Genomic DNA, 24877 nt, shown 5'->3' with positions numbered 1-24877 from the left:
TAGGTTGCTCATCACATCAGACAGAAACAGAATCAAATGATAGGACACATATCTGTAATACATACACCTATATGTGTGTGATCACACAAGTATTCAGGGAAAATTTAGTTAAATTGAACCAAATTTAAATTACACTTAAGTTCCTAGATTTCGCTCTGAGAACGAGAAGAGCATATGCAATTTGTAAGCAGGTATAAAAGAAGACAAATTCCAAGGCATGAAGTCAGGCCAGATATAGAAAAGGCACCTTTTTCTGATACTACAGACAAAAGAACAGGACTAACACTTAGAAGACGGTTACTCAGACACCAATACTGTCTGACTCAGGAACCTTATGCATGTAACAGTCTTACTTTCCTAATTAGAGAAATTATTCCTTAAGTCTTACTTACTAGCTTTATTTCATATGAAGTATAACAAATCCATAAAATATACACCTGACTCCATAATCATGAAGCTCAAAAGAGATGAAACATGTTAAAGAATTTTGTAAAGCACAATGTGCTATATAAACCTCAGGTGTTACTACTGTGGTTTTTGGCCTTCAGTGGGAAGTGGTGCTCTCTGTTAGTGTTTGAAACTCTCATACTCCACAGAACTCACATTCTGCTGTGCCTTCCATTGCTTGCTCTCTTAGTAGCTATCATTAAGGTCAACGAGTGCAGTGTCTTGCTACCAAACTGTTCCTAACAATAACATTTGTAGGCTATATCCCTCCCCTAGAGTCAATGTAAAATAGTCATTGTTTTTAAACCATGAAAGTGTCTATAATGATAATGTCGAATATATATTTCAAAGCCATCAATTTTCTCGAGCAATCATTTCACCGTAAATTCCTTTCTTCATTACAAAGTTTCTTAAGACATTTTCCAATGTGAAATAACAGTAAAATAATCTTATGTTGTAAACTCAGTCCTGTATCATTTTCTTTGACATATGAATCAGATGCAGGCATCACTTAGGTATTGATGCTTTTACTTTTTTTTTTTTTTTTTTACAGATAAATCACATATTCAATTTGGATCCCTAATTTTCCCACCTGATAAGGGTAAACAGGTATTTTTTATGCTTATTCCAGAATATAACTATATATGATTTTAAAATGTAATATTATAAAGACAAATGTTTTTAAAATATATATTTCAAGAATTTAAAAAATACGAATTGAATGACTATGGTTTTCAATAAAAACATTATTTTAAATATATATTTTCTAAAATGAGAACACTAATATGAATAGAAATATAGCTGCTCAAATGAATCTAACATAGGAAACTGTAATTTTCTAATATTACTTAAATGCTCAGTCCCACATTGAAAATAGCACAGAACTAGCAAGCAGAGAATAAGGAAACTTGGCTGAAACCTCGAGCTAATTAAATCTTTGAGAGGCAATATCATAAAACGGTTAAAAGCATGGGCTTTTGATCTAATCGACCTGGATACAAATGTTGACACTTAGCTGACAAGTGACTTCATACCTATGCTTGGTTTTCTCATAAGTAAAATCGCTATGATAGCATTTATACCTCATAGGACAACCGTGAAAATGAAAATGTTTAGTAACTGGCACAGAACAAGCACTCAAAATACTGATTATTATTAACTGAGTTTGGATGATTTGCTAATTACTTACTTATACATAAGAAAGGGAAGTATACAACAAAAAGATGATAAGGAATTCCCTTGAGTTTTCACATCTTGAATATCCTAACTTCAGCTTGATTTGCACTTAAAAATGCAAAATTTGAAACTTTCTAAGCTGTTCATTCATTCATTCAAATTCATGACTCTTAATGGTTGTCAGATGAACTGAGGACTGTAAGCTTTCACAAGATTTAAAAACAAAGTACAACAGCTTATTTTATAGCAGCTGATGGTAAAAGTCCCATACCTAATACAGTTCCGATCTTATTAGTTAAGACAGAATCTGTCTGTTCCAGCCACCCTCCACCGCTGAGTCCTTCCTTAAACTTGATGAGAATGGACTGATTACTCAGCAGCACGACAAGAATCCTCATGGCTGCTGTAACTGTGGTGGAGTGCAAGTGTTCTTCCATAAACATCATAATCCAGTCGAAGCCCAGTGTCCTAACCAGTTCTTCACAAGCTCTGTGTAAAGGTAGATAATTAAGAAGAAGAAAAAAACAGAACATTAATTTCAAGTGTTAGGATTTCTAATTTAAAAACATACATAAGTAAGACTAGGTTTTGTTCTCAAGATACTATAAATTGCAAAGTTCAAAAGATCTATTAAAAGTAGCAATTCTTGCTATTGTCTACTATGGATTAACTAGTGATAACCACTGGTACCATCAATTCTAAAAAGATCTTACTTACTGCAAATTAATGCTTGTCTTTTCTTTAGATGTATAAACTAGTTTTAGCAAGATATCTAGAAGTCTGTTCCTCAAAAGTATAAGATTAGCAGATACAAGACCTCCAAAGTCTTCTTCAGTTCCTACAATGAAAATATATACATTAAATTGCCTTAGTAGATAAACCAATATAAAATATATAACACTGTTCTAAGAAATCTCACTGAAAATTACACCTTTTAGAAAACATTTTCTCCAAAAATAAATAAACTTTAAAAAAAAATTTTAAAGGGAGGCTCAGTTGGTTAAGTGTCTGACTTTGGCTCAGGTCATGATCTGGCAGTTCGTGGGTTCGAGCCCCATGTGGGGCTCTGTGCTGACAGCTCAGAGCCTGGAACCTGCTTTGGATTCTGTGTCTCCCCCTCTCTCCACCCCTCCCCCACCTGCATACTGTATTTTTTCTCTCTCTCAAAAATAAACTTAAAAAAAAAAAAGAAAACATTTTCTCTAGGAGTACTTTAGAATCCTGAAAATTGTTCATTTATATTTGACATTATCTAAACAAGTAATAAAAGACTGTAAATCTTTTCTTACATTAATATTTCTCCACCACCACCAACAGAGGGGAAATTAGTCACGTGAATAAAAGCAACAATCCAAATCCTTAATTTCCAGTTTCATTTTGAAGGATATATATAGTTAAATTTACCAAATTTAAAAATGAAAAACAGGAAGCATAAACTATTCAGTAACTGTAATAAAGGAGACTTTGAATTAAATACACAGGCACACAAGTGTACAAGAGAAAGCAAAGGCACACAAGTGTACAAGAAAGGCAAAGGCACACAAGTGTACAAGAGAAACTGGAAAAGCAAGGGAGGGAGACAGAAAGCTTATGGTTCTCAATGGCATGGTGCGGCCTTCTGGGCCCAGCCGGGACACTGATGGGCTATGGGCTGGTAAATCACAGTCCCCAGGCCTTCCTTTATTCCAGAATTGAAGTTCGGGCTACATTAGTTATATGCTTTTACTTGTTTGGGCAAGAGACACTTTTTGCCTTTAAACATTACCTTTTAAAATGCTAATTTTGTGCCTTAAACATTGGTAAGGATGCCTCAAGCTTACCTAGGGGAACTCAAGATTCCCTTCCCTTCTAAGAGGGAAGACTGGTATTTGATAAATTGCTTTGTTGAAAACATACCATACAACCCAAATTGAGATAAGAATCACTTCCTTTCAATTATTTCCTTTTCAATTACTTCTTTTCAGGAAAATGGTGATCCAACAGAAATGAAAAATTCTCCTTAGATTTATATCTAGTTTTCTGTCAGTTTTGCTTCTCTTAATTTTCAAATACAGTTTAAAACAATAAACTCTGAACTTCCAGCTTAAGTTGTTTCCACTCCGACTGATGCTTTATTCCACAGTGCACTACCCTTTTATGCTATTTTATTCTGCACTGATTATTATATTGCTCTTCAGCATTATTCAAACCATTTTATTTTTTGTAGGTGTATCCTGAATGCTATATAAACTACTTCAAAGAAAAAACTATGGTTTTATTTGGAACATTATATTATAGTTAATGTAATCTTCAGTTCATATCAAATAAACAATAAATGTCATATACTAACAAGACCAACCGTGTGCTTCTGACTTTCTCTATTATTTCAAATGGCAATGAAGTGATGAGAATACTAATGAACTTGGCGTATCAACAGAAAAATTTGCTAATTTATACATCCCCACTACTGTACTCTTCTCAAAGGAAATTTTACACTAGTTGTGCTAATTGAATTCAACAACTAGCAAGAAATATGGAGACTAGAGAAATATTTGTCTCACATCTTTTTATACTTGAAACAAGTGTTATATATTTCCAAAGATTTTTAAAGTACTTTCAATAATATCTGTTTACTTGGCTTGTATTAATTCAGAGCTAAGATATAATCTGTGCATATGAAAGAAAAATGTAGTGGTTAAAAAAAGCTTACAATGTTGGTCTGGATTGCCTGGGTTCAAATGGAAGTAGTATGATCTCAGGTAAATGTCTTTTACTCATCTTTCTAGGCCTCAGTTTCTCCCCTTGTAAAACTAGGAGAGCAATAATACCTATTTCATAGAATTGTTACAGGAATATAAAAAGCACTTAAATAGTACCTGGCAGACATTAAGCACTCAGTAAGTGTTATTCATTGATTTTATCTTATGCTTCTCATCCCCTGCTAATTCGCTTTACCAAAGAAACATCAACATTGTTCCAAATGAGGCAGTAGATGAGTGGTCATCAGCAACCTTATGTTCTGTTAGCATCTGCAGCAAATCATTCAGCCTCTCAAATCTTAGTTTCTCTTTTGAAAAACATGATTAGAACACTTCTCTTCTTATTCATGAAGCATTGCAGAGGCTGTGCGCCAGGCGGTATAGCCAACATGGAGGAGAACACCTTTGTGAGGCACTGACTCAACAGTATTTTTCTCCCCTGCCCAGGTGGATAGTGGCGTAAGGGAAGTCATTTATGTGATACGATTTTGGAACAATGTAACATTACAGGTAATAATGTAAGTAATGCTGACAAATATAAGATATTGTGAATTTAATTATAAGTCAACCTAAAAGGTTCTTCTGGAGTGCCTGGCTGCTCAGTGAGAAGAGCAAGTGACTCTGGTTCTTGGGGTTGTGAGTTTGAGCCCCACACTGGGTTAAGAGGTGACTTAAATTAACCTAAAAGTAAGTAAAAATAAAAGGTTCTTTCAATGCTTTCCAAACAAATCTCCTATCCTAGAATATATAACAGGAAAAATACAGAACAAGGGGGGAAAAACGTGCACCACATGAAGAACATATATGAATAAAAAACATGCACCAAATTAAAAAAAAAAATGGTTGTCATGGACCCCAAATCCCGCAACTTACGAAACTACTTTCATTTTATATTTACATAAAAGATTCTAAGTAAAATGTTTTTTTCTAAGTGACTACTAAACCTTTAACAGGAAGACAAAAATAATAGTTATATACATATAATTCACACTAGCAAGTGTCTGTGTTTCTAAAGAAATGTACATAAATTTTAAAAAGTCAATTAATGCTCAAAGATCACAGAGTTGAGGCTCCTAGGGAGCTCAGTCAGCTAAGAATCCAACTCTTGATTTTGGCTCAGGTCATGATCTCACATTTTGAGAGTTTGAGACCCGCATCCAGCTCTGTGCTGACAGCAAGGAGCCTGCTTGGGATCCTCTCTCCCCCTTTCACTCTGCCTTGTCCCCGCTCTCTCTCTCAAAATAAATAAATAAACTTAAAAAAAAAAAAAGTCACACAGAAGAGTTTGCTATTTAAAGGAACACTGCTATGAATCCTCTAAGAATATGAAAGATTTAATTAATATATTCTATTTTTAAGTTTGTTTTTACAGTGATTTGACAACTCTGTATGTTATGCTATGCTCACAAGTGTACCTACCATCTGTCACCACACAACACTATTATAATACCACTGACTATATTCCCTTATGCTGTACCTTTCATCTCCGTGACTTTTCTTTTTTCACTGCTTTAAGACTGTTTTTAATTCATGTATAATTAACATCCAGTGTTGTATCAGTTTCAGGTGGACAATGACTCAACCGTTCTATACATTTCTCCATGCTTGTCAAGGTAAGTATGCTCTTTATCCCTGTTATTTCCCCATCTCCCCACCCACCTCCAGGGAAGATTTTGGTTTTAAAGTAAAATCCACACCCTATTACATTCCATAGGTAATTTTGTAGTTCTGCATATTGTACAGGCTTAAAGACAACTGCGAAAGACCAGAGAAAGCAATGTAAGGAGAAAAGTAATATAATAGCATCATATGTAATTCTAAATTGTGCCAGAAAACGGGCGTGGTAATTACTTTTCAAGCCCCAGACTTAGCTCACCAGTATCAAGCTTCTCTTCATTGTTTATTTCCATAACTACAAATTTCTCACAAACTGCAAACGTTGGTAAAGTAGAAGAAATAAACTGGCCAAACCTTTAAATATAAGAAAAAAAGTTACAGATTTTAGATTTTTTTCTGCCTGAAAAAAACAAAAATATAAAGAAAGAAAACACAAAGAAATGAAAAAGTAGTACTCCTTGTTTTAAATAATCTCTTACAGACCTTTAGGTGATTGCATTTGGTTTACTTCCCCTAGGACCATCTCAATTAACATTACCTGTAACAATGTTTTAAAATAGGCAAAAATATATTCCCCCAGAAATATGAGTCCTTTAATGTACTAACCCTTTAATGCACTTTGAGAACCAAACAGTATGATCCAAATTAAAATGTCCTAAAAAAATAAAATAAATAAATAAATAAAGTCCTAACATTATCTATGTGGATCAACTGTAGCCTAGTAGACAAGAACCTGGGTTTTGGAAACATAGGTAATGTTAAAATCTTGGCTCTATCAGTTTTTAATCTTGTTACTTGAGGCAAGTAGCTTAACTTCTCTGGGTTTTAATTTCTTAATCTGTAAAGTAGAGAAAAATAAAAAACTTGATAGGTTTCAGGGATAATTTTAACAAAGTGATCATTAAGAGTTCCAGAATGGAACTATTTAAATCTAGATTTAAATAAATGTTGTTAAATGGCAATAAACAATTATCTCCAAAATAATTTTTAAACTCCAGTTTTAAATCTTTTGCCAAGTTACAAAAATGTCTTCAAGGTAAATGAATATCAAAGTGAGTGATTTACATGCTACACAAATCAGAGACTAGTCTACTGGGAATACTCTAATCAGTCACTCTGATTTTCACCTGTGATACCTGGTTGATTACATGAAAACAGTCAAACTGAGTTTAAACAATTCTCTATTCGGAAAATACTTTGGTTAGACAGCTTTTTCCTTCCATTTTTGGCTAAGATGGGAATTACCAGGTGGTGAGTAAAACTATTCTACAGATAATCCATAAATATGCCTTAAGCCATTTCTCATTAGCAGCAAAATAATACATCATATAAAAGGTTTGAAATATACAAAAATAAAATATCACCATCTGTCTGGGTGATAGAAAATAAATATATAAAAGAGATGACATGCCTGCTACAGGGTGTGTGTGTGTGTGTGTGTGTGTGTGTGCACATGCACATGTGCACACTTGTGCACATACACTTGAGAAGTAGTAGGGCTTAGGGAAGATGTACCAAACATTCCTATACTGAACACTTTTATGTCCAGGACAAACTCTCACTGGGCTCAGTCCTACATATTTTCTCGTTCACTAATGACAACAACTGGTTTTGCTTTATAAAGGCAAAGGAATATTTTTTGTGCTTACAAATATCTTGAATGTTAACATTATAGGTATCACACAGGCCTAAGAACCAATTTCGTCTCATTCATTTTAATCTCATTGGTACTTTTAGTTAATAAACAGACAGATGCAGAAGTTGTCACTACCTGAGCAGATCATTGCTGTTGGGAAAACCTTGCAGTAAGAAGCTCAGCACATTACTAATGGCAGCAATGGTAGGCTGGGATAAAGACATATCTCGAAGAGTCAGGAGCAACTTGGGGATTAGCTGGAATTCCCTCATTAATTTGGCATTCTTTGAAGCTTCACTATAAGAGAAAGAAGACTTCATATGGTCTGTGCTTATCATCTCTTCTATAATTGAAAAATAAACTACACCAGATATTAACTAATACCTGGACTCAGTGAGCAGCTCAATAAAGTGTTCAAATAAGGAAAGATGAAGTTCATACGGTGCATGGAGCCAAACCTACAATAAAAAGAAGGAAGAGTGGTTGGTATATTTAGGGCTAAGAAATACCCAAATGACTATCCAACAAACATAAATGCAGCACATAGAACTTATTTCACTTATATAACTGACTATAACCACCTTATAAATTTTTATTTGGTGAAGCCCTATGAAACTGTACAGAAGACTTCTGGTTCTCTTCATAAAGGATTAATTGCTATGGAATTACCCTCCTAAACAACTGGAAAGGCAAGATCTATAGAAAGCTTATATGGAAATCAGTGACTGAATATTATTACTGAATACTGAACACAACATACAGGAAAGAATGAATACTGAATGCTGTGCATTGAACACAAAGACTAAGTGACCGAAATCTCATGTGGGGTCCAAAATTGGAAATAACCACTGCAGAACTGTACACCAAACAATTCCTGGAACTTAACAAAGGTCTGAGACTAGTTTGCACTCCCACCAAAGAGTGGGTAGATTTCATAATACATGGGGAGTTAGGTAGAGGCCTTAGAAGTGAAAAACTGAGTATTCGTGCTAGACTAAAGGTAACTCTAGGGCCACCCTAACAAATCGTAATAGTGTGCATCAAAAAGATAACTACAATGCCAGAGCAAAGTTCAATACTTTTATAAGGGAAAACAACGAAGTCTAGCACTTAATGATGTAAAATTCAGTATACAATAAAAAATTACCAAGTATGCAAAGAAAAAGGAAAATAGGACACATAAGTAGGAGAAAAATCAATTATTACATATAGCCCAGAAATGACAGATGTTAGATTATTAGGACTTTAAAAAAGCTATTAAAAATATGCTCCAAGGGCACCTGAGTGGCTCAGTCAGTTAAGCCTCTGACTCCTGATTTTGGCTCAGGTTGTGATCTTGTGGCTCATGGGTTCAAGTGCGTCAGACTCTGCACTGACAGTGTGGAGCCTGCTTGGGGTTCTCTTTCTCTCCCCAGCTCTCTGCCCCTCCCCCGTTCCAGCTCACTTTCTCTCAGAATAAATAAATAAACTTTAAAAAAAATAAATAAAAAAATAGGCTCCACATGCTAAAGAATGTCACCAAAAATCTGAATACGGGAAGGAGAAACAGAAAAGAACCAAAGATGCAAAATGAACTTCTACAGATGAGAAGTAAAATATTTAAAATAAAAAACATACTGGATGGAACTAACAGCAGATTGGACACTGAAGAAAATAAATCAGTGAGCTTGAAGACACAACTCAAAATCGAGCATGAGAAAAAGAATGAAAAAGAAATTACTAGATAGAGCATTAGAGGCTTGCAGAAAAATACCAAGTAATCTATCACATATGTAATTGGAGTCCAGAAAAGGTGGTGGGGAGGGCACAAGGAAAAATAGCTGGAAAAATAATGGCTAAAAAATTTTGAATTTGATAAAAATGACAAACTCACAGATCTAAAAGTCAACAGACTCCAAGCAGAAGAAATATAAAAAAAAACAATGGAGTGACTGACATCTTTAAGGTATAAAAAGAATTTTGAACAGGTTACTAGAATTCTATTCTATGCAAAAATACCTTTCAAAAAAAGAAAAAATAATGACTTTTTTAGACGGAGAATTTAAAGCTAGTAGGCACTATGAAAAATGTTAAAGGAAGTTTCTCATTTAGAAGAATTATATAAGATGGAAATCTGGGTCTATACAAAGGAAAAAAATGCCACAAATATTATATATGTAAGTAATTATGTATAAAAGAATTTGTGAATGTCTTTAAAAGATAACTATTTAAGCAAAAATAATACAGAAAGTATTGTGGAGATCCATAAACATATAGAAGTAAAATGCTGGACAATAAGAGCACAAAGGACAGAAGGAGAGAAATGGAAGTGTATCTTTGCAAGGTTTCTACACTCTAGGTAAAGTGGTATAATATACTTTGAAGACAGACTGAATCATTATAGAGGTCTATTATAAATTCTAGAACAACCACTAAAAAAGAAAATGCCTATATTCTATCACCAGTACTTTACTTTTATCTGTCAAATGCTGTTTTAAAAATAGGATGAATTAAGTATTATAGACGATTATGGCTTGCAGTAATTAGGAACGCTATATGATGCCATAAAGTGTGCAAGGTAATTTAAAATGAAGCCAAAAACTTGTCAAACAACTAAATTTCTGATGTTTGTATTATAAGATTTTAATCAGATACTTAAAACTAAAAGTAACCCATGATTTAAACCTATCAGTTACCAGATGAAAACAAGCCGGGCTTCATTAGGTAGGTCTCCTTAGTACTACCAGAGTTCTCTCTGCATACCTTTACCTCTGTGCTTTCACAAGTTTTTAATCGTCTATTTATTTGCTTTTCTCTTCTAATGGACTAAATGCCTGGAGGCAAGGACTCTATCTTTTATTTTCACATCATTAGCACCTAACACAATGCCCGGCTCAAAGATGCTCAGTAGGTATTTTCTAAAAGAATGAGAGGTTTGTGTATTATAGTTTTAAATATCGGGTTGAGAAATGTATACTTTATTGTGTTGGAAGGGAAATCACTGCAAGTTTCTGAAGAAGTGATATGATTATGCCTCAGAAAGAATGAGGTCAAAAGATCTATGGACAGGCTGAGGAAAGGGGGAAAGAAGTGATAGTTATCCTAGTAGGTAAGAGGAGTTGATTAGGGCTTAGACTAGGATGTCAAAGTAGAAACAAACGGGTCAACTACATGAAATATGGAAGTACAGTCTATAGGACTTAATTTCAGACTGTTTATAAACAGGGAAGAAGAAGAGGGCTGATTTTTCAATTTCAAGCCTCAGTGACTAGGGACATGGTGGTATTATTAATAGAAACAGAAGTTAGAAGGAAGAACTAATTTGGGGAAGGATGGTTAAGTTCAGTTTAGGTGTTGCTGGGACATAAAACGAAAATGTTGAGCAAGAGATCGGAACTAAGTGTGGAAATTAGATGTCAAGCTAGAGATTCAGATTCAGGGCTCAACTTTGTAGAAGATGAGGCTATGGGATGGGGTAAGAACCTCAAAGAAAGAAAATGATAAAAAAGATAAAGACAGTGGACGATTTTATGTAAAAGCCAGAAAATTATGGGGAAAGCAGTGGGAAAGACACAGGAGCCAGGACAGTGCTGCCTGAGGGTGAGCAAGAGAGCTGAGTGCTGTGAAAAGAGGGAGACCCTGCATCATTTGCTCTGGAGCTGTGGGTACTAAAGATGGAGTATGGGGCCAGGCTGCTAATACACTTCCAGATAACGTTTCAGGAAAGCAATTAGGGCACACAGCCTGTTTGTTAGGGATTTAAAATAACTGACAAGACAGAGCTTACAGTATTTATGAGGCAGAGAGTTCCAGCCTAGACTTTACAGCTAGCACACATTAAGTACTAGGCACCACTGTGGGTGGCAGGGATATAGATGGAGACATGATCTCTCTACACATGAAGCCAACAGCTCCACAGGGGGTTTAAATAATAGTTCAATACTAAACTATTATTTAATATTAAACTATGTGTTTAAAAGTTAACTCTATCAACATACAGAATAAGAAATGGATTCACTGACTATACATTACCAGTTAGTATTCATGTACATACTTCGAAATCACAGAGTAGATCCTGGAAGGCAGTTGAATTTGGAATAATGGAGGTCTCATGTCCACTATCAACAGTTCCCACCAAGGAAAATGTTAGATGGAGAATGTGGCTGTTGAGGAGGGAACGTTTCTTCTTAAGCAGCATTGCCAGCAACTAAAAGGAAGCAATACCAAATGCCCTTTGATCAGTCATCACAAACACACACACACACACACACAAACACACGTGGGAGACCTCTATGTAAAGCAATTCCTAAGACTTCTAAGCTGACTTTTATATTTTTATTATGACAATAGAACATTAGAGAAATCTGAAATGAAGGGTAATCCCATCACTATCATTAAAATATCTTTTACCTTTTCAATTCATATATATGTAAATTGTTGCCATCATATGCATACAATTTTTTCTCTTTTTCCCCATAACATTTTATTGAAAGGATTTTTCTTTTGCAACATAGACTTTATGATTACAATTTTAAAATGGGTGAATGTGGGGTGCTTGGATGGCTTAGTCGGTTAAGCGTCTTGACTTCGGCTCAGGTCAGATCTCACGGTTTGTGAGTTCGAGCCCCACATCGAGCTGTCTGTTGTCAGCACAGAGCCTGCTTCCGATCCTCTGTTCCTTCCACCCCACTGCCCTTCCCTGCTTGCACTCTCTCTCTCAACAATAAATAAACATTAAAAAAATTTTTTGAAAAAGGTTGAATGATAGGTTCTGGAATGGTTTTAGAATTATTAGTCATTCTCATACTGTTGGAACATTTAGATGGTTTGTATATTTTCATGGTAAAATATGCCACAACAATCATTTTGAAAGTTCTGCAAAATAAAACACTTACCAAAATAGTGTGATTAAATCTACAGTAAACAGTAAACAGTTTATTCACTACTAATGAACTACCGGCTACAAGTTAGAAAAGGCATTTGTACTTCAGCTACACTAGAGGGATTTAATCTTGCTCCAAATACTTGTTTCTCTTCTGACAAATCACTTTCTACCTAAACCTAGTAGATTGTGAATATATGAACACTGTATATATTTTAAATCCCACATGACTATTCAGGATTAGCAATGGCACAGATATTATACAGTGGCTCTCACATCCACTAGGTAAGTAAAGGGGGGGATAAAGACGACCAGGTGTGGAAGGGGAGACAAGGAAAACAGGGAAATCTCTGGATCTATCACCCATCTGGCAGTCTCTAGAGCAGCTGGCAATATGACTGTATTTCATTCCACTCCTATTTCCATAGAGGAAAATAACTCCAAACTAGCAAATCTATGAAATATATCAAAGCTATACTGAGATAACACAGCCTAATTCAAGAGTTTAGGAAGTGAGATTTGGTGCAATAGGTTAAAAAGCTTGAGCCAAAATAAACAATTCATCTTCTCATTTGAAATACATTAGTTTTACTAAAAAGTACTGACTTTTAAAGTTTACTTGGATGAGATCATTCTTCCAGAGTTTGAAAAAAAATACGTATAATGAAAATTGAGAAGATTTTTTTTTCAATGCCGAGTAAAGTGAAGGCAAAGCTCTATGGTTACAAACCTGGTAGCCCTTGATTCTTTCCATTTCTTTGCTGGCTAGTGGGTTACTCTTGACCACACAAACCAGGGCCTTGACTGCTGCATAGAGCCCTTCCACATCAGAAGCCATGGCCACCAGGCCCAGGATGGCTGCAGCTCCACCAATGTACTGCAAAGTAGTGGCAACAGGCTTAGGGACAAATGTTCTTACTCCTGATCAAAAGATAGTGAAGAATAATTAAATTCCCCATGTAAACAAGAACTGAATAAATCATCTTAAGAAGTATTTAATTTTAAATTATACTTAAAAGTAAATAAACACCTCTATCTTAAAACAAAAATTCTAAAAACAAATCCAAGGTAGGATGTGGAAGGTAATAAATGCGAATGTCTACACTCTCAGAGATGAGGTGGGAGTAAAGGAGTGAGTAGAGAAGGGCTGGGTTTGAGAGCAAGCCCAAAGGTTCCGACTGTGTAGCTTTGGACACTATAAAGAAAAAGCACAGAGGCATTGGGAACACATTTCTGAGGTGAGTGAGAATGCTTTATTAGGTACTGCTGGGGAATAAACTTGGGGAGGGCAACAGCACTTTAACTCTGAATTGGGGAATGGGATGCGGATGTCATCCAGGCAAGGACCAAGTATTCCCAAGAGAAGCCAAGCCGGGCACCTCACTGACCATCACTCAAAGCTCTCCTAGTCTGAGTAACACTGCATCAGTGACCCCAGGAGAGCATAATCATGTAGAAACACAGGCCGAGAACTAACTTCATGTCAACTAAAAAAAATTGCATCTATATTCCTAACCTTGTTTTTAAAAAAAGGCATTGTTTGAATGTTGTTTGTCTATTAATCAAGATTGAGTCTTCCAAAAATTAAACTAACATGTGTTTTATATTTTTATATGCTTTGCAGCATGCATAATACTTGCATATATTATGGCACAAAATTTTGAAAACTACCTTGTAAGGTAATTAGGACCAATATTACTAGTTGACAGATAAGAAGTTGAAGTCTAAAGAACTCAAATGTCTGGTGTAATGCCACAGAGTGACAGAATAGGAGCTAGAACTTCAATCTTTGAATTCTTCACCCCCTGGTCTTTCTACTATTCCATGTGCTGCTATATTTTTGCAAAGGACATAGTTCAGGCTCAGTAAATACTTGCTGTTATCAGATAAAGAAAAAGCACTATGTGCCTTAGCATAAAGGAAACTGCTTTATCACGCAGTGTAGTTAAAGAAAAAAACCGAAGTTAAGATATGTGCATATTGAGGCAATAAAAATTGCCAATGTCTGGTAAACATGTAGGAGTCTGACTTGCATAACGCTAACTTTCTGCTAATCTAAAGAGAACCAATATTATGTATTGATTTGTGTGTTAAATATAGAATGGCTGGTTCTGAATTTTGAATCACCTGACTGGATTATATCTCAGGATTCTATCTAATAAAAAAAAAAAATCAACTCTTTTTAAGCAGACATCAGGTATAAGGCTCTGCAGAATGTCTACCAGCTCTAATGTTTACTATAGTTGGATTCACTGTTTACACTCCAAAGCTCTTATGTCTACCTAACTTCCAAATAATAGATACACTCATGGGTGTCACCAACACTGAAGAAAACTATGCAATTTTCATCAATATTTCTCTAAGTCTTTACATCTGTCCCTAAATGTAAGTGTGAAATTTACCTTGAAATTACACAGAAATAGTCAGCGTTCATCAGTGCTGACAAAAGGGGGACAAAGTTAATGGGATTTTTAAAAAGATTATGATTTTTAAAGTTGACTGGAGTTTGAGATTGTTACATTAATCTCTAAATATTGCAAGAATGCTACAGGTCGGCACTATAAAATGCGAATTTAAACACCTCTCCTCCTGTGAGGAAAAGTGAATGCAGATTTGAAGGTAAATAAAGAAGTTTAAAACAGTAAGACAATCTGACTCACCCAGGTATCCAATCAGAGTAGCCCCAACTGTCCGTGCAGGCCCATTAAGATGTCCTGCTGAATTGTGTATCAACTTCACGGGAGTGGCATTCTCATGAGAGGAAATGCCTAACTGAAGAATAAGAAAGGAAAAAAAAAAAAGAAATGTAACTATAGAAGAACAGTCTGAACATTTTACTGGAAAAGGAAAAAAAGAAAAAAAAAAAAAAAAAGACCTGACTGGTACCATATCATTTCTTTCTCTCCTTATCAGAATACTAAAAACATGGGCATTCATGTTTTTAAAATGTATGAGCTCTTCCAATGGGTAGAAACTCACAGAAAGTAAATTAAATACAATCTGCTCAGATAAAGATGGTGAGGGGGCCTTGGAAACAGTTTCAAGGGTCTTTCTGAATGAAACTGTCATAGTTTAAAAGTTCTTGTCATTCACTGCCTCACAGTATTTCTGATTAGTGAACATAATATTAGCTTCACTTCATTTCCAAGTAAACGTCACATAAATTATTCAAGTGTTTACAGATAAAATATGCCTACAGAAAGGACATGTTAAGTTTTGCACGTGTACACCCTCATACACGTAATGAGCTTTCAAAGCAAACGCAATCCTAAGACTTTAATTCTACTGTTACCTGTAGAACTAAATTTACGTATAGTTCATGTTCCCTGGAAGATGGTACATGTATTTACAGTCAAACGACTGTTAATACTTACTGTTCCCAAATCCTTTCCTTCCAGTCTGTTGGTCTCCTTCCCCCTGGGCTTTGCCTCCCCTAATCAGCCAAAACACCTTGCCAAGCTCACTGATGACACTCACATCACTAGACCCACTGGTCATCAGTCCTCAGTCTTTCTTGACCAGACACATTTGCCATGGCAAATCATGGATTTCCACCACATCAAACTCTCCTAGTTTCTCTCCTTTCTTGTTAGCTGTAGCTCCTCACTGTTTCCTGCTGGTTCTTCTTGATCTCTCCAGCTCCACAGTCCTGGATGTTCCAGGTCTCAGTCTGTCCCTTTCCACATCTATCTACACTTTGCTGAGAGCACCCAGTCTTGTGGCTTTAAATACCACCTCTGAACATCTATGGTTCAAATCTCTCCCCTCCCCTGAACTTCAGATTCATATTTTCAATGGCTTTGAGATCTCTGCTAAGGTATCTAATATGCTGCTCAATTTTCCCAAAACACAGTTCTCAGTGTTCCTCTCAAAACTGCTCTTCCTGAAGTTTTCTCCAAATCAGAAAAAGTAACTCTATTTTCTTCACTGTTAGAGCAAAAAACCTCAGAGTTATCCTTGATTCCTTCCTTTCCCTCACATTTCACACCCAATCACCAAATCTATTAGCTTGATCTTCAAAAGAGACCTCAAATCTATTCATTTCTCATCACAGCCACTGCTATCACCCCTGTTCACAAACCCATCATCACTTATACGAATTATTACAAAACAAAACTACTCGCCTTTTTCCTATCTTTGTCTCCCTTCAATCTATTCTTAATAGAGGTCATAGTCACCCTGGCTAAAAAGTCAGTCACGACATCTCATTCGTTAGGTCTGGAACCCTATAACGCTTCCCATGTTACTTAAAGCCAACACCTTTACCACTGCCTATAAACCCTAAGTGGTCTAGTGCCCATTACCTGTTTGAATTCCTCTCCTACTACCCGGTTTTCTCTCATTTGCTCTAGTCGCACCTGCCTCCGTGGCAGGCATGCACCTTCCTCAGAGCGTTTGCACTTGTACTGCTGGGACAACTCCCCCTGCCTGCCTCCCGCCCCCGATGCTGTGCCATGCCTATATTTTCATGACTTGCTGCCTCACTTCTCGCAAGTCTTCTCCAATTTCACCTTCACCATGAGGCCTCCTCTCATCATCTATTTAACACCATAAACTGATCACTTTTCCTTATTTTTTTGCAGAGCACTCTTCATCTTCTAACATATCCTATGATTAGGTTATTTTCTTAGTTATTATCATTTGTCTCTCCACTACCGTGTAAGAACCACAAAGGCAGGGATTTTCTCTGTATCTTCTGCTGTGACCTAAATCAAATGATACCTGGCACATAGCAATTATTTTCTTTAGTTATCTGCAGTTCAATTTAACTGCCAAAAAAAATATAAGGATTAATATAAACCATGCACTTAGAAGGAAATTCTCACTTTTCCAAATTAAGCTAATTATCTAAGCATGTTTTGGCTTAAACCCAAAGCCAAATAAAACAGATATAAACAATACATAAAAGGCATTATTTTCAGGGACTACTCATACTTGGGTGGTACCTGTAACAAAGCTCGGAAACACTGTTCCTGAGAAAAGCAGCCACAGTTTACTAGGAAATCATTCTGCTTACCTGCTTAGCGATGGCTTTGCTGTCCAACTTGTTGTACACTTTCCGGATTCTTGCCACCGTTAGGGAAGACACAGAGAGTGCATAGAGGCCAAATGATACTTTTTCTTCTGGTACTAATGACACAGGAGATGGGACTACACCTTCAGACTTTGTATCTTTACCTTCAAAAGAAGAATGATCCTTTTCAAAATTGTCACTATTTCTCCTATCCTAACACAAATTTTTTATTCTTACTATTTTTAAATGGGTAGAGTTGAGAATCTATTTTTTTTTTAAGTTTATTTGTTTTGAGAGAGAGACAGAGAGAGCATGAGTCAGGGAGGGGCAGAGAGAGAAATGGGGAGAGAGAATACCCAAGCAGGCTCCATGCTGTCAAGCATAGAGTCTGATGTGGGGCTCAAACTCATGAACCCGACTTGAAATCAAGAGTCAGATGCTTAACCGACTGAGCCACCCAAGTGACCCCAAAATCTTTTAAAGTGGAGCAAGGGAGCTACATTGAAAAACTATTCTATTTAAGTTTTCAGCTATTTATTTATTTCTCTTTAGAAAATAGAGAAAATCCGCTAGTCATAGACCTTTACATTCCAAGTTTTATTCTTAAAATGTGTTTTACAAACAGCATAATGTAAGGGGAAAGAGTTTTAACTGTTATCAAACAAATCACAAAACATTTCCTCAAGGATCAAAGGAGAAAGAGAATGAACATGAGTGGAAGGCCTGTAAGCTCTGTAGCACCAGGTATCCTCCCTGACAAGAGTGCTCAGATGGGCCTCCCTATATTCTTCTAAACAACGTAAAAAGTTAAAAAAAAAAATAAAATAAACAATGTAGCAGAGGAGTTAAGAATACAAGTTTCAGACCTAGGTGGCTTAAGTTTGAATCTCTGCTTTTATCACTTAAAAGATGCATGACCGACACATCTCTGGGCTTTAGTTTTTTCATCTGTAAAATCGGGATTAGAAAAACAGTACGTAAACACCAAAGTTTGGAGGAGATGAACAAACATTTATGAAGAGCTCCAGAACAACTATCTCCTTCATGTGTATTAACTTATTTGCACGTACCGATGCTCAGTGTTAGCTATTACCAGATGGTATCTAAATCAAGTATGTGAGTAACAAATTACTTAGCCACAGGATTTTTATTGCTTACTACACTTATCCCAACTCTTCTGAGAGCTTCGGGAGAATGAGAATAAGAGGATGAGGGCATCACTTGGAAAGAGTATTACAAAGGAATCACAGCTTAGTATTGGTTCCTTTGACTCTACCTTTTGGGAGAAAGGACAAGAGTGGACTGTAGGAATAAAGGAATGAAGAAAATATTAATTAGTCTAACGTAAAAAAAAAAAATATGTGTTTGTCTTTTCTGGAAACACCTCTCCTTCTTTTAACCAGAATAGATACACTTTAAAATGCTTTATGTAGTAAGAGAAATTACAGAAAGAAGGCTGTGGTTAGACTCTTAGAGGGTACACACATCTTGGAGCCAATAAGATAAACTAGAAAATTAGTGATGGAGCATGAAGACAAAAATCAGGAAAGAACAGCATGATCAGTGAAGGAGAGCATTTGGAACAGGAATGAGTGGTGAACACTATCACACTGAAGAAAAGTGAAGGAGAAGGCTTTTTTAAAGATAAACCTAATGTAGAACCGTATATACGCCCTATATGTAAACCTGTACGTACACAGGTACATGCACTTATTCATGTATCTACGTGGCAGGAATAAGTTTTACACAACTTTAAAGAATAAGTTACTCACATGGCATACATACGGCCTGAAAGCTTCCAACATAATTTGGTCCCAGTTCATAAATGGTAGTAACATTTGAAGGAGGTAAAACTTCTTCCAGAAAATGCGTGGGTCCCAGGCGCCAAACCAGTGAAGCAATCTGGCGCTGGGCAGGTGGAGTGCCAACATACGCATAGACTGTGCTGACCACTGGTGGGTTTGCAGAACCCGAACCCCCAGGGGTACTGTGAACATAATGCAGCTGTAAGAAGAGTGAAAGCAACGTGTGAGATAGAACAAAAAGAACCCCACTTTCATCAGGAAAATAGCTACTTTTTGTGTATAGCTTCCAATTCCCAAAGCCATCCAACTTTATAAATGTACAAAAGAGGCTGGGTTGAGAGCTATGAGGAAGGCCAAGATTCTGGAACCTGATGTGGAAGAAGGATTTGTTATCATCCAACTCTCAGATATAAACTATCTAACGCCAGAAAGGGCAACATCAAATAGAGAGTTACTGTTACTGTCTGGGTGGTTTCCATATCAAATTAATGATGCTTGCATGAAATTTTGGGGTTGATATAAAAACAGAGTTTCCCTACTATAGAATTCAAGTAGTCTTGAAATTATCTGGGTTACCTTCAATCTGAGTCTGTCAACTAAAATAATTCATGAAGAGTGTTTTATAATGGGTAAAGTGCTATAGAAATTATAAAAATTAAGTCTATTATATAATTTATACACACACATTTTAATCTCAATATAAAACACATTCTCACACTAGTGTTTACTGACAAGTTGCCAAAATTATCATTCAATTCATTTAATAATAAATAGATAAAGTATAAGAGATAATCAAGAAATCAAGTTGTTTCTTGTGGTACAGGCAGCTTTCTATCGCTCGATAGTATGAAGGACATTTCGGTTGATCGTTTTGTTCTAACAACTGTCCTAGCTTCAGATCACATCTATCGTTCCATATATTACACTTCCCAGTGATGTTAACAGCATGAGTGTGGAGACCAACACGTGGCCTAAAGTTGGTTTCACAGGACTGTTGACTTCTAACAGGCACAGTGATGATGATGATGATGTAAAAAAAATCAATGAAAAATCTCCTACCTCTCGATTCTAGAAGCTGAGGACATTTTTATTTTAAAAAATAATAAAAATAACAAAGAAGCAAACTCCCAGAGAATCTACAAGCCCATTTCAAATGCAATCATATGTACAAAGGAAAAAATGTAAAAAATAAAAAATTATTTATTAAAAGTAATAAAAATAACAAACAAGCAAACTCCCAGAGAATCTACAAGCCCATTTCAAATGCAATCATATGTACAAAAAAAAAAAAGGAAAATACCCTATCCATTTAACAGTTTTATGCATTACATACATGCATAATGCATACATGCATTACAGAATGCATTTTAGTGTTTATCATATTGAAACACAATGTCACAATAAGGTATCATTAATGAAGGAAATGTCTTCAAGGAAGCTGTCGATTTCACTGCCTTTTAAACTTTAATTCACACAAAAGGACAAACTTTGCTTTTGTTGCTTCTTTCAAGTGATAATCGCTATAAAAACAGATACTATCCTTTAGAAGCTAACGTGTGATTTCAACAGGTTGCTAGCTGAGTTCTATCGAAAGTAACTAGCAGCATTCATCCTGACGCAAAAAAGGAACTTTTGACTCTTTATTGGTTATTTCAACTCTCTCGCCTCTCTTCTGAATATTATGGTGTATCTATATCTAAAGTAATACTTACATACTCATTCATTCAGCAAACAGTAATGGAACACCTACTACTAATTATCAAGGGACTAATCTGGGTGATCTGAGAACAAAGAAGACTAAAAACAATTCCAGCTCTGAAAGAATATAGAGTCTACTGGAACGCATAACAACAATGAAGTGACAAAACAGTGTGTTTCATAGGTTATTTAGGCATCCTTCAACTGGTTTTTCTGTTGTGAAGAATCACTTAGCAATCTGGCTCAAGCGCTGACATACTCACTAACTTCTTTAGTACCCTGAACCTCTTCTTTCTATTCTTCTCAAATAAAGTGATATGAATTAGCCAGCCACATGACTCTTAAACATATTGTTCAAATGGGTACTAAAGGTCAATTTAAAATTAAGACAGCAATTTAAAATATACCCCCTCGCAAACACACATACACAGAAACACACCCACCCCTAAACTACCTGGTAAAGCAGGTTGACTTACAAGCACGAGTCTGCTTACCTTCACAGTGTTAACAAGCTGTCCGTCAATATAGAGGGCTGCAGTACTGTTTTTCAGCATGCCTTTGCTCATCACCAAAACCAGATGATGCCACTGTCCCTCAACTATAAGTTCCCCACATCGGAAGCGGGCACAGCATGGGAGAATCTCATAAAAAGAGGATTCTTCACTAAAATCATCAACTAAAATAAAGAGGAAAAAAATAAAAAAACTCAACACCCTCATTCTAACAATTACTCATATATAGATCTTGACTTTATGTTCAAATATAATGATGATGTAAATGAAAATATCCTATCCATTTAACAGCTTTATCTGCAGGAAGAAGTAAAACCTGAGATCTATTTTGCCTTCTTCTGCTCAAGATATAGTTATAATCAAATAAAGTTATAATAGATGATGTAATAAATAAATAAAACAGATAATAAAATAAAGTTACAGGAGACAACAAAAAGAGGCTAATTGATTATTATCTGTCATAAAAGGTCTGTTATAAAAGGTCGTTTTAAATTCTCATTTGCCATGCATTTGGTTACAACATTGGTTAGAAAATTAAAAATTTTACTCTTGCTATATGCTCTGCTCAATGATACAAGAGGCCAACTATTTGTTCTTAGTGTGCGGCTGTACTGCTCTGGCCCCTGCCTGATGACAGCTGAGAGTAGGGAGGTGATTTATGGAGTGGAAAGCTTTATCTGTTCATTCATTCATTCAGTCATTTCAAAATTTTAATTCTGGTAAAGTGAACATACTGTGTGTATAATACAGTGATTCAACAATTCTGGACATTACATAGTGCTCCTCATGTTAAGTGTACTATTCAAACTTCTTCTCCTATTATATTCATCCCCTACCTACCTTCCCTCAGTTAGTTAAGAGTCTGTTTCTTGATTTGTCTTATTTTCTCCTTTGTTCCTTCATTTTGCTTCTTACATTCCACATGAGTGAAATCATATGGTATTTGTCTTTTTCCGACTCACTTATTTCACTGAGCTTAATGCCCTATAGTTTCCATCCATGTTGTTACAAATGGCAAAAACTCATCCCCTGTTATGGCTGAGTAATATTCCATTGTATATATATGTGTGTGTATGTATATATATATATATATATATATATATATATATATATATATATCACATCTTCTTTATCCATTCATCTATTGACAGACACTTGGGTTGGTTCCATTATCTTGGCTATCGTAAATAATGCTGCTATAAACACAGGGGCACACATATCTTTTTGAATTAATGTTTTATTTTCCTTTTTAAAAATTTTTTATTGTAAGAGAGAGTATGTATGCAAATGGAGAAGGCGCAGAGGGAGGCAGGGAGAGAATCTCAAGCAGGCTCCACACTCAGTGCAGAGCCCGACATGGGGCTCGATCTCCCAACCATGATATCATGACCTGAGCCAAAATCAAGAGTAAGACACTTGATGGACTGAGCCACCCAGGTGCCCCTAATGTTTTCATTTTCTTTTCGTAAATATCCAGTAGTGGAATTATCGGATCATATGGTAATTCTATTTTTAAGTTTTTTGAGGAAAGGTCATACTGTTTTCCACAGTGGCTGCATGGAAAGGTATTTTTTGATCCAAGCTTCCTGCTTCACCAGACAACTCTGATTATTTCCTAATATTCTGCAATCACTTCCTGACTCCAATCTGGTTTCTCTCTGCTACCCAGTATGTTGCCTGATCTTGCCAGGAAATAATGGGTCAATATTAATTCAATCTTAATGTTAAGCTAATTAAAAATTAATTTAATTTTTAAGCATTCAAGAAGTGATGAGACAACAGTGTATATCCAGATGTTAAAAACTCACTGCTCCACCCTCCCCACCAAAAACTTTAAAAAGAGCTAATCTGTAACCATGTAACATACAGCAGATTCACCGTTTTTCAGGATAAGTACATACAAGGAAATACACTAAATGATAAAACTTTAAATTATACGATGAAAGAATTACAAATAAAATACTAATTTTTAGAATCTTAAAATATCTGCATATACTGACAGGCCAAGATTACATTTTAAAATGACAATTCAGAATATACATCTATTGATGAATTAAGAAAAGCAGAATCTAATCGATAGGTGATCTGATACAGGAACAGAACTGAACAACCTAGATGAAAAGCGGGGTCAAACAACTCTGAAAGGTCTACTGTATAGACCAAAGGATGTGAAAGAAAAGATAAAAGGTATGGGTGAAACCAAGAACTCTTCCCTTTTCTTTCCTGTTAACAGACTGAATCTTCTCCAGAATTGTAGAAGATTTTACTCACAAAAATTTTCTGAGTTTCACATTCTGCATCAGGCTTAGTCTAAGCCACATCCAGCATTCAGTGGTATGTCAGGAGATCTTGGTGAGCCAACTGGTTTCTGACAACTCTTAATTACCTAGGCTTAATGGGCTACAGCTGTTCAGAGGATGGATCCTTGTAGTAGTATCATCATCTAAAGCTAATGTATCTATTCCTGTAATTTCTAGTGATATATGGACTATAGTAGTCTTGCAAATTACATTTCATGAAAATGATACAGAGTTAGAAAACATTCTCCTAGTTTAAGGAAATATCCCTAGACCCATTCCTTAACTTTTCCATTAAATTCTATTCTTTTTCCAAATTCCCATTATTATTCACTTTACTTATTATTTTCTCATCATTTCCCTTTCTCATATTTTCCTTTTTTTTCTTGCTTGTTTGTTCATTTGTTCATTCACTCATACTTTTACAGAATATTTTACATGTTTTAGGTGGCAGGGCTGCCTAGATTACTAAGGTAATAAATTACATTGTGTAATATAATTTACCACAGTTCTAGTAGGGTAACCAAAGACAAATATAAAGAATTAAAATCTTGAAAGTCCAGATAACTGATAAAAAAATTAAGTAAGATGGGGCACCTGGGTGGCTCAGTCGGTTAAGTGTCTAACTTCGGCTCAAGTCACGATCAAATGACTCTCGAGTTCAAGCCCCGCCTCAGGCTCTGTGCTGACAGCTCAGAGCCTGGAGCCAGCCTGCTTTGGATTCTGTGTCTCCCTCTCTCTCTCTGCCCCTCCCCTGCCCCTGCTCCCTCTCTCTCTCAAAAATAAACAAACATTTAAAAAATTAAAAAAAAAATTAAGTAAGATCCATGACAGTGGGCATAAGAGGAAGGGGAGATTCAAGAAATATGAAGGAAGGGGTGCCAGGGTAGCTCAATTGGTTGAGCATCCCACTCTTGATCTTGGCTCAGGTCATTATCTCATGGTTTGTGGGTCTGAGCCCTGTGTCAGGCTCTGCAGACAAAGTGGAGCCTTCTTGGGATTCTCTCTCTCCCTCTCTCTCTCTCTCTCTCAATATAAGTAAATAAACATTAAAAAAAATACGAAGGAAGCACATG

At 35.9% G+C, this 24877-nt stretch overlaps 1 protein-coding gene across 14 annotated transcripts in view; it reads right to left on the bottom strand.

Moving 5' to 3' along the window:
- The window catches only part of WDFY3 (WD repeat and FYVE domain containing 3), a 279628-nt gene that overhangs the window by 82319 nt on the left and 172432 nt on the right, over positions 1–24877 (bottom strand). For all 14 annotated transcript variants that reach the window (XM_045473462.1, XM_045473464.1, XM_045473463.1 and 11 more), the window contains 11 exons: positions 21487–21668; positions 19262–19493; positions 17493–17653; positions 15136–15247; positions 13206–13396; positions 11648–11800; positions 7999–8072; positions 7750–7911; positions 6238–6332; positions 2341–2461; positions 1895–2112 (listed from right to left, as the gene is read on the bottom strand). In XM_045473462.1, coding sequence (XP_045329418.1) covers positions 1895–2112; positions 2341–2461; positions 6238–6332; positions 7750–7911; positions 7999–8072; positions 11648–11800; positions 13206–13396; positions 15136–15247; positions 17493–17653; positions 19262–19493; positions 21487–21668 — 1701 coding nt within the window. The remainder of the gene's footprint in view (positions 1–1894; positions 2113–2340; positions 2462–6237; positions 6333–7749; positions 7912–7998; positions 8073–11647; positions 11801–13205; positions 13397–15135; positions 15248–17492; positions 17654–19261; positions 19494–21486; positions 21669–24877) is intronic.

Source organism: Leopardus geoffroyi, chromosome B1 (genome assembly GCF_018350155.1).
Source record: "Leopardus geoffroyi isolate Oge1 chromosome B1, O.geoffroyi_Oge1_pat1.0, whole genome shotgun sequence".
In the NCBI taxonomy this organism is placed as follows: Eukaryota; Metazoa; Chordata; class Mammalia; order Carnivora; family Felidae; genus Leopardus; species Leopardus geoffroyi.
Note: the sequence above shows the minus strand (reverse complement) of the source record. Positions and strands in the feature narration are given on the sequence as shown.